Below are 10,937 nucleotides of genomic sequence, written 5' to 3'. Positions count from 1 at the left end.
GAAGGAAACAATTGCAAAGGATAGGGATTGGGTGGATCAATAGAACAATAAATATACATGGAAGTCAACATAAACTAGCGACCAAATAGATTTTCCCAAATATTTCTTCAAGAACCACCCAAAAATTATTTTTTATTTGTCTTACAACAAACCAAAGTATAGACTTATAATGTCTAGGATTTAAATATTTTAAAATTATGATTGGTTACAATCTTATAGAACTATTGTACAAATTTGGGTTTCACGAGTATAAGCCTCACATATGATACATTTGGATTTCACCTTATTTACTTATGGTGCACTTGCTTAGTGACAAATGATCTCTCCAATTTTTAACTAGCACATGACAACAAATATTTTATATATTGTAGATGACTATCATCAAGTCAAAGCTTGTTCATTTTCCCTTGGCTATCTTATGCTAGGATAGTCATATTTGTTTAATATTGATTCACCTAGGAGCCTCTAAATTATATTGCCTTTTCTATACATGACATTTGGAAACATTCAACTATCTTTCTTTGTTTTCTCCTAGAGCTCATGCAGTCTTAAATTAGACCTATTATTTCTTCAAAAGCCTCTTAGGCCTAGTATTTTTCTTGGCACATTATCATGTTAAAAGATTGGACCAAAGTCCTAAATAAACTAACCTAGATATGACATGCTTCTTGAGTAAGAGTCTTACTTAGTATTGAGAAAGATAGGAATTATGTGATCTTCTATGAATATGTTTTTTCTCGAAATCCATGTTAGGTTCCAAAATGTTAAAAAGATTCAAGTATAAGCTAATAAAGTTGCACTTGAAGTTGTCAAAAGAGAATTCTAATCTTCCATTATCTTGTCAAAAGAGACTAATTCCCTCTATGAGATTGTCAACATCATAAATAGTATAATTCTCATAAACATGATAGATCTCATACTCTATAGTACAAAATTCATAATCACAATATTTATAAAATGTCTCTTCTTTGTGCACGTTATTTTGTTCTGAACAATTTATATTGTATTTTCATTTATCTTTTCCTAATAAACAAAAACATTCAACTTTTCCCTACATTGCAATAAATAAATAAAAACTTCTAGATAATAAGGAAATCTCCTAAATCTCATAAATAATGTTGCACAAAAAAGGGAAGCTTTAAAATATATGTCAAATTGAAAACCTTTAATGTTATGAAAGACAAAAACTCTCTAGGTATAATATCTATCCATTTATAATGGATGCCACCCTTCAAATCTATTCTCCTATGTCTTCTAACAAGTAGGAAAATGTAGGCAAGTTGACAAACAAGTATAATTAGCTTCTCCTCAACTAGATAAGAACCGATGGATAAGATACAACAACAGTGTGTCCAGGCAAATTAACAAGAGGACACATGATACTTCAACTATTTCTGAAAACACTTTTATGATTGCATTCATGAACTTACAGTCTGGCTGAATAAGACCCACAAAGAAGCTTCAATTCAATTAACAATAACAGCACTTGATAAAGTAGCCATTGTTTTTTAAAACAATAACAATATGTAATTTTAATAGTCAAACTTCAAATTATATGATTTGATTTTCAATGGTTAAGCTTGACATTGAAATGAGCACATATAAGTTTAAACTTTATCTGACGATAATTTTTTTAATAAAAAGATACAGAAAGAAAGAAGTATATTTCAATTTATATTTATTATTCATTATAAGTGTACTTGTAAATTAATGTAAAGGTGTATATAGAGAGATAAAGTTTTTTTAAATTTAGTTCTAACAATTGTATTCACGTTGTGACATTTACTGAATTAATAAATAAATAATAAGGATGAGTTATTATATTAATTTATTATTTTAACATATTATATATACAATATATCTCAATACTAATTCGTTTATTTCATTTGATTTTATAGGATCCTTTTATTATGCATTTGTACTTTTGATAAAATTATTTATATATTCATTATGATTACTTTTATAAGCTACTATATAATATATTACTTTTCATGTTAAAAATAGACTGACAATAGACTAATAGGACCATTTTCTTCAAAATCATTTAAATTTTATTTTTTGTTAACTTTAACATATATTATATTTTTCATATAATATTTCCTTAAATATTTATATATTAAATAGATATCTCTCATCAAAAAGACTTTACACTAATAAAATATAAATAATATATAATTGAAAAATGATAATAATTTTATTAAATATCTATTGTTTTATTTTTCAATTACTATATCAATTAATTAATAATATTTGATTTTCATAACTACAAACTAATATTTTCTTTGGATGATTAAAATGTCATTAGGTGAAACTTGTTTTATATTTATACTTATCATAAGTTTATTTATTTATTTTTATCTTTTAATAGATTTTTTTACATAAAAAAATTATATATTGAATTTTTTATGTATCATATTTAAATATAAGTCTTCCTATTTTAATTATAATGAAATTTTGTTATTTCTTAGTCATAACATTCAATAATCATTAAAACGAATTGTGTCAATATCTTACATTACAAAAGCTACATTTAGCATTATTTAGAACTATCAATATTTTATTTTCTCTAACTCTATGTAATCTTCAACATAAATTTGGTGAAATTTAAAAAATACAATTAAATTCATTAGATTTCAAAATTCATACACATTTGTTGCACATAAATTTCCATTTCAACTATAATATCCATAATTTAAAAAAAGAGAACAAATACATCAAAAAATATATTTTCTCATTTAACCACAACAAACTTTTAGAGAATACTTTTTAACACAACCAAATCTTCAAAACTAATATTCTCTCCCACAAACAAATTTCAAAAACCTCCATCACCATATATAGAACAAGAGCATAACCCAAAACTGGTCCACAATCACATGCAACCTTATCCAATTAAAAAGCAGCAATCCTCACACACACACACACATATCAAATTATGTCAATTATATATTTGTAGTCTTTTTAATGTGTAAAATAAACTAAATTTGACTAAAATCCTGTATAAAAATCATATTCGATCATATAATATAAAATTTGTAGGTTTATATTTCATTAAAATAAATAGAAAGGATATGTTTGGAGGTTAAATTATATAGAATACAATTTATAGGTTTGTAATTTTATTAATCTAATAAGAACTAATATAATTGGAGGTGTTGTAGTAGCTAGTGGAGAGGAATGTACTATCAATACAACTAGGTTTGTCACTTGATCAAGATTTTGTTTGTCAAGCAAAGTTTCATAATAGTTTATTCAAGTTGATAAGTAGGAGATTTTTTTCACAGCAAGTTATATCAGGATTTAAGTGTGTAGTTTTCGGGTCAAACTCATTGGCCCGTGCTTCATGAGTAGTGTTCAGTTTATTCTCATGAGAGATGGATTAGTCTAAATCACTACTCATCAAACATGGGTCAATGAGTTTGACTAGAAAACTAGGCAGTTAAATCTTGATAGCAATACCACTATTATTCAAGTTGTTTTAAGTACAATTGGCCACGATTTTATTTGACTTGCAATAGAAAGAAATGATCTATATAACTTGGAATTGTACTTTTGATACTACTTAAGTTGATAATCCTTTCAGCAATATCTCTATATAATTTTGACAATCTATTAAAAAACATTCCTTTTTTCCAATAATTACAGGAGATATTAGTAAAGATATTATACAGTTTATTTTTAAAAATAGAAAGAGGGGGTGTTTGAGCTTGAACTTGTACTTTTGATACTAGCAAAATATAAAATGAATACTTAAGTTGATAATCCTCTCAGGAGTATCTCTATATATTTTGACAATTTATTTAAAAACATTCATTCTTTTTCATAATTAAAGAGAATAATAGTACAGATATTATACAGTTTATTTTTAAAAATAAGAGGGACTGCTTGGAAATGCTATTTTTTATATAATTTAATTGTGGTGAAAAATTATCATGACATAAAATTCTAAAAAGAAAAAAAACAAACCAATCATACAAGAAAAGCAATAATTTCCCTTTAGACCATTACAATGACATGAAATCACTCATACAATGTTAACTCCCTCTCAAAAACTTTACCCACTCAATATTTCTAACAGTAAAATTTTGCTATTTTATCTATTAATCTTTCTTTGGTTCTTTTAACCTATTTTATTCTAATTAAATAGAAAGAAATACCAATGTTTTGTTAAAAAAAACTTTAGAGACAGCAAGAGATGAAAGCCAAAGAACATGGGACATGGAAAAAATACCATAAATATGTATGTCTTCTAGATACATCTCAGCAAGTGGAAGAGGATCTCAATATAACCATAATGTTTTTAATATAGTACAATCATCTTCAAAAATATATAAATACATTCTTAACTAGACAAACATTTTGAATAGGTCGGGCCATGTACCGGTAGATCAGGACCAGATTTAAATTTCAAGCCATTTGACCAGAGTTATGTCCGCTACCCATATAGTTATACTTCCACGTCTATCATATCTAAACATTTTCCATATTTTACTATAAATTAAATGAACCGTATTTTAGACATACCATTGTCTGATTTCAGATTTGCTATAACTTAATCTGGTTGGCAGGTCTGTTTTTACAGCTTATAACTTATCTATAAGGTAAGCTAGAGCTTTTGATGGGAAATAAAAATAAAAATGAAGGTTGTGAATTTAGATTTCCAATAATGTACTACTCCGAGTTTAATAACATTGGGATTTTGTCAAGGGTTAACCTATTGGTTGTTTGCTAATTTATCTTTTGTAAGGGCCGACCTATTTGTTTTGGCTAACATTGGGATTCTCCCAAAAGTTTGACCCTATCCTAGATGGTTTAGTGTTTTATAGTTGCATTTTGACAAGTTAAAGAGTGCTAAGTGTTTCATTCATTCTCATGATAGATGGATTCATGTTGAATCACTACTCATGAACACGGGGTAATGAGTTTGGCTCAAAATCACACAGTTAAATCCTGATAACAATATCACAATTTAACTTGATGTGGAAATTATCTCCTACTTATCAATTTAAAGAGACTAACTTCCACTCACCAAAAAATATTGTAGTTTCATTGAGATTCTCCCAAATGTTTGATCTTGTCCTGTATGGTTTAGTGTTTTATCAGTTGCATCTATGACAAGTTAGAGACCAACTTCCGCTCACCAAAAAATATTGTAGTTTTTGTAATAATGAAAATATAGTAGTTTTTGTACAAATGGAAATATAGTAATTTTTGTACAAATGGACCAATCAACAATCAAGAAAGCTAATAAATGATCAACTATTAATACATGTGCTATCATTTTCTAGACTTTTTTTACAAGGGATAATTGGAGAGATTCATAAGTGGACGGGTACTAATTGTCTTCTCTAAATATATTTTATTTTAAAAAAATCTCAGTTAATATAAGTATATAATAAACAATATAGAAATATTTATTCAAAGTTAGTAAAATAACTGTGTGTGTGTGTGTGTGTGTGTGTGTGTGTGTGTGCGCGTGCGTGCGTGCACTAATCCATGATATATGATTGAAAATGTGCCTAATGAAACATGCATTTTGACTAAAACAATATATGGTTGAATAATAATATCAATATCATAATATGACTTGGTATGAATAACTTCTACTTATCCATCAACTAAGATCTTAATTATCTCTTTTACTAACTTTAATATAAATTATTATTGTAAATTTTTTTATGATTTTTATTTGAAAGGTTTGACTAAAATGTTATATAATTGAATAATGATAGCAATACCACAATATGACTTACTATGACTATAAAATTCTAACTATCTACCAACTAAGATTTTAATTAATTTTTTTGTAATTACATATTGAAAGGAGACAAAGATTAATTATTTATTATTGCACGGCTTAATGACAAATATCTCTCCAATCTTAGACTAGCACATGGCATCAAAGATTGGTTTGTTTGCCTTGTCTATCTTACTCTAGGATAACCCTATTTATTTTAGATTGATTCACTTAAAAGAGTACCTAAGATTTTATCCTTGGCTAAATTCTCAATATACTCTCCTAGATATTGCAAGAAACCTATTTAATATCTAAAAAGATAGGATTTTTGAGATTTTTATAAATGTGTTGAATATGATAATTTTTATCTAAAAAGATAAGATTTTTGTGATTTTTTAAAATGTGTTGAATATGATTTTTTTTTCATGTGCTCTAGATCTATGATATGTTCCAAAGTGTTAATATAAATACAAATGTAAATTAACATAATTACACTGTTGTCGACATATAAATGTCTCTTGACATTGAAATAAAATATCATTTAGAATTATAAAGAATATCTCTAATCTTCTGTAATATTCTCAAAAGAAACCAATACTTTTAATGAGAGTGTCAACATGATAGAGTTGGTAGACATAATAGATCTTAGATGACCTGCCACTACGAAATGTCCTATAACTCCTATATAATGTTGAAAATAAAAGGGAGCCTTCAAAATACCTATCTAATTCAAAATCTTCCCACATTATGAAAGCCAAAGAACACTTGACAATTCAACTATTTTTGAAAATGCTTTATATCTTCATTCTATGAACCTACAAACGAATTTCAATTCAATAATACCACTTAGAACAAATAACCAAATGTTCTTTTAAAAATATATAGTTTAATTGTAAACCTTCAAATTCAAATTATTTGATGTTTTGAGTAGTTCTTAACGCTCATATCAACATATATTATTAAAAAAAACTGCCAAATTTTAAAAATATATTTAACACCGCCACATCTTCCAAACAAACATTTTCTCCCATCTCCACGTCAACCTTATCCAATTTAAAAAGCAAAGCTAACGTAACAAATCCAAAAAACTTTACTATCATCATGTATTATGGCATGATAGTCTGCCTGTAACCAGGCAATCATTTTCAAAAATAGTTTATTGACTAGAAACGTTTTATTATATTCTGTTCTACATAAGTTTGTTGTCAACGACAGAAAATATGGTACATGCAAAATGCGGTGAGCGTGGATCGAACACGCGACCTTCAGATCTTCAGTCTGACGCTCTCCCAACTGAGCTATCCCCGCAATTTGCAAAATAAAAGATAATTTAAATACAACTCATAAATCTGACTAATAGACATAACAAGGGCTGCGTGAGCAGCTTGAGTCCCTGCCTATTGTGGAGGAGTGGGAAGGACAAGTGAAAGAGGAAAAAAAATATGCTCTTCACCATAAAATCAATTGTTGGATAAGCTAAGCTAGTTGTTAGATAAGCTAAGAAAAAGAAAAGATTTCATTACTCATAAGTCCAGAGTTTGAAGGGATTTAATTCTAATTCAACTTATAAAGACTTCTTGCAACGTTGGCAATGAAACTTATAGTAGGTGCTTTGGGAATACAATGTTTGTTCTTATCTCGGTAATTCTATTTGGTCTTATATGCTTTTAATTTTATAATAATATTCAAATATTTAGAGAATGTAATGGATGAGTCAATAAGAAAGTTGAAGGAATGTGTGAATATCATAATTAAAAATATTGAAATCAATCTTATAATTGCATAGTTGCAAGAGGCAAATATTTATAATTTTTTGTATGTATAGTACATGATTTAAGCTACAGGGAAAAAGAGAAATGAGAATTATAAATGAATTGCATTGATGAAAGGCAACTAAAAGATGGAAGGCAATTAAAAGTTATACGGAACTTTGGTAAGGAAGTAAATAAACATCATGACTTTTGGTTATTAGTACATGTATTAGTAGGGAAGAAAACTAAAGTCACGATTTTTAGTGGTATGTCTATTAGTTTGGTAGGGAAGCAAATTAAAGTCATGATTTTTGGTTACTGGTACATCTAATAGTAACAATTTATGGAGCTAAATAATATTTATAATATTGAAAGATTCAAACCTAAAAAAATTATAATTGTACAATCCAAAGAAGAACACATGTAAGAAATTATTGAAAAAATTAAGAGAATAAATTAAACAAATTAAAATTAAAATCTACACTTAGTAGCAAATTCACGTACTAATGATTTAATATCATAAACTAATCATTGTTAATATTCTATTAATTTTCTCTTAATAACTTGTTTTTTAGTCAACTTTCATTTATTTCAACACCAATAAATAATTATAAATAATATCTATCATATTTATTTGTAATGTATGAATTTCAATTTAAAAACTCTAAACTATGACATAAATAGAAATCGATAATATTAATAGAGTGAAACTAAAATCCAACGTGTTATTAGTAGCATTCCAACATAAAAACACATCCTCACAAGAAAACATCTCATATAAGTGAAAACCTGGTGTAATGAAGGATAGGAGGAACCTTGAAACACCCATCTAGTCCTTGCAACAAGAGTAACAAAACTGAAACAATAAAGAACAATTGAGAGACAAGCAAAATCAACCTTCTTTTTATTAGGAAATCAATTCAGTTACAATGGAGGCTTCTTACTTTCAACAAAATAATTTGATTACAATGGACGTTTAACATGCAGTCGTACATGCCAAGCATTCATGTCTGATTACAAACAGAATTTCTTAGCCTCTAGCTTCAGAACTAATGTTATCCTTGAATAGTGGAAAACAAATTCATGTGCAAATGTGTTATCCTTGAATAGTGGAAAAACAATTCATGTGCAACTATATGAATTTTGAATGATGTCAAATGAATAAACGCGACCAGTAATAGAAGGTGGCTTATGAATTCATGGGCGAAGTTATTGAAGGAAACCCTTCTTTTGAAGGCTAGTAATCGTATCAGCCAGGCACTTTTTCATTGGTATGAATGAAAGACCAAGTTTTCTCATCTTCTCATTAGAGAATTTGTATGCCTCTTTCCTTGAATTCTTCTGGTCAGAACACCTGCAGAGGGCATAGTTATACAAGCATTAGTTAAGCTGATTGATTAAAGAAGAAGAGGAAAAAACAATCCATTTATAATTACACGTAAAAAAGAGGGAAAAAGTTCAATAATTATATGTAAAAAGAGGGGAGAGTATTTAATGGGAAGAGTACATGAGAGGAAGAGGGTATTGGGGGAACAATTGGTCCAAGATAGCCACCAATTCTCCACGGTGCATATTGCTTTCAGCACAAAGATATCTCCCACAAGCACAAGGTGTTTCATAGACCAATATGTGGGCTTCTGCTACATCCCTCACATCCACATATGCCTGTGTTAAGTTTGCATATGTTTTGGCTGAACCTGCAAACATCAATAATCTCAAAATATCAATATAGTATATATCTTGGTATGGACTTTATACATGTTTGCAAATATTTATATATTTAGTCTCTTAAAATATTAAACCTTTTATCTTAGTAAAAGATAAATGATATTGAAGCTAATTCTCATTTTCTAACATTTACCTATGAGATAGATAAATGATATTAAAGCTAATTCTCATTTTCTAACATTTACCTGTGAGATATTTCATAATATGAGCAGTACTGACCTTCATGGAAGACTGCAACAAAGGGCCCAATAACAAACATGGGTTCACCACCACCATATCCAAATTCTTCTCCTCTGCCTTCTTCCATGCAACTTCCTCTCCCATTGTTTTGGAATAGTAGTACCAGTTTTGCATCACTAAACATGTTAGTAATATTATTCAATAATTTCCTATGAATTTGTATATTGTGTCTAAGTTAATATGTTTTTGATTAAATTCTAGAACTTGTCTAAATCAATTTCTAAGTAGGGAAGGGGAGAAGATCTACGTCATCCTTTTTCAAAATCTTATGTTGAAAGTTAAATCAGTGGCAAATTTTTACAACTTACTTGACAAGTCTCCTACTTATAACTAAGATTTAAGTGAGGCATCATCCAATATGATGTCACATTACTATACCATTTTCAATTTATCAAAAGATGTTAAAAAAAGTAAGACAAATAGTCATGCAAAAAAGACACCCATGCTTTTCCAACTTATATGACATCACATGGTTGATTCTTTTTTTATCAACAGTCTAAATATTAAAATAAAAAACATACATATTAAATCAACATCAACTGCTATCACAACTATTAGAATTCATTCAAAAACTGATTTTTTTCAGAATTTTTTTCCTACTACAAATAATAATTAAAACAATACCTTGGTTTGAATGCAGTAATTCATATCACTCCAACAATTCTCATTAACCACAACGTGGGAATCTCTGTTGGGGTCCATGTAAACTGAACCGATTGAAAATGTCATTACAAACCATTTCACCCCCAATTTAGCACAAGCATCCAACACATTCGCAGTTCCTTTCACAGTTGGTTCTATCAATTGTTCTTGCTTCACAAACCATCACCATTAAAGGAACCTTCACAAGGATTTTGAACCTTTTTTTTCTAGGACAAAATACATATTATATAAACATACAACTTATAGGGTCATCAGTGAGAAGGCGGGCCATGTGAAACACACCATCACATCCTCTAAAAGCTTCAACTACAGTAGAGAAGAAAACTCCATTTATATATGGTCACAATTAATATTTGTTGTCTAAGATGGTTATTTTGAGTATTTTCAAAATAAATACCAGATCAAGGAAAATACAGTTCCAAGTAGATTGAGTTGTATTTGGTGAAGCAACTATTCTGACACAAAATATTTCTTCATCTAAAACAAAAATGTTTAACTGTCTTTAAAGATTCCAGCTATGATCAATTTTTATTTATGCCTAAACAACACAAAATGTGAAAATGAACTATTCATGCTCTAAACAAAGAAAAAAATTTCAGCAATGGAAAAACATAACCTAAAAATACAATTGAGCAAAACATTCTTTTAGCTTATAATTTCTCTGCACCCTAATTTCTAGCTAGCAACCCTAACTTACACCTCATCGCATTATGATCTGTTAATGACATTTGTCATCTTTAAAAAATTCCACCTAGCAACCCTAACTTACATCTCATTGCATTAAGATCTGTCAATGACATTTGCCATGTCAAATAATT

General features: G+C 28.3%; 1 protein-coding gene and 1 non-coding gene across 2 annotated transcripts; both read right to left on the bottom strand.

Moving 5' to 3' along the window:
- Positions 1-6,972: 6,972 nt before the first annotated feature.
- Positions 6,973-7,045, bottom strand: TRNAF-GAA (transfer RNA phenylalanine (anticodon GAA)). The gene has a single exon. It is a non-coding gene; the product is annotated as a tRNA-Phe (tRNA).
- A 1,324-nt stretch (positions 7,046-8,369) lies between these two features.
- LOC149555913 (cinnamoyl-CoA reductase 1-like) lies at positions 8,370-9,563 on the bottom strand. Its single transcript, XM_089833702.1, has 3 exons — positions 9,402-9,563; positions 8,996-9,185; positions 8,370-8,842 (listed from the first exon to the last, which is right to left on the bottom strand). The coding sequence occupies exons 1-3, from the start codon at positions 9,538-9,540 to the stop codon at positions 8,698-8,700; spliced, it is 474 nt and encodes a 157-aa protein (XP_089689828.1). The 5' UTR covers positions 9,541-9,563; the 3' UTR covers positions 8,370-8,697.
- Positions 9,564-10,937: the final 1,374 nt, after the last annotated feature.

The sequence above is a fragment of the Cupressus sempervirens genome, chromosome 5 (assembly GCF_028749045.1).
Source record: "Cupressus sempervirens isolate cs-2001-9-10 chromosome 5, ASM2874904v1, whole genome shotgun sequence".
Classification (NCBI taxonomy): domain Eukaryota; kingdom Viridiplantae; phylum Streptophyta; class Pinopsida; order Cupressales; family Cupressaceae; genus Cupressus; species Cupressus sempervirens.
The sequence above is the reverse complement of the archived record's forward strand: the minus strand, read 5'-3'. Positions and strand labels throughout refer to the sequence as shown.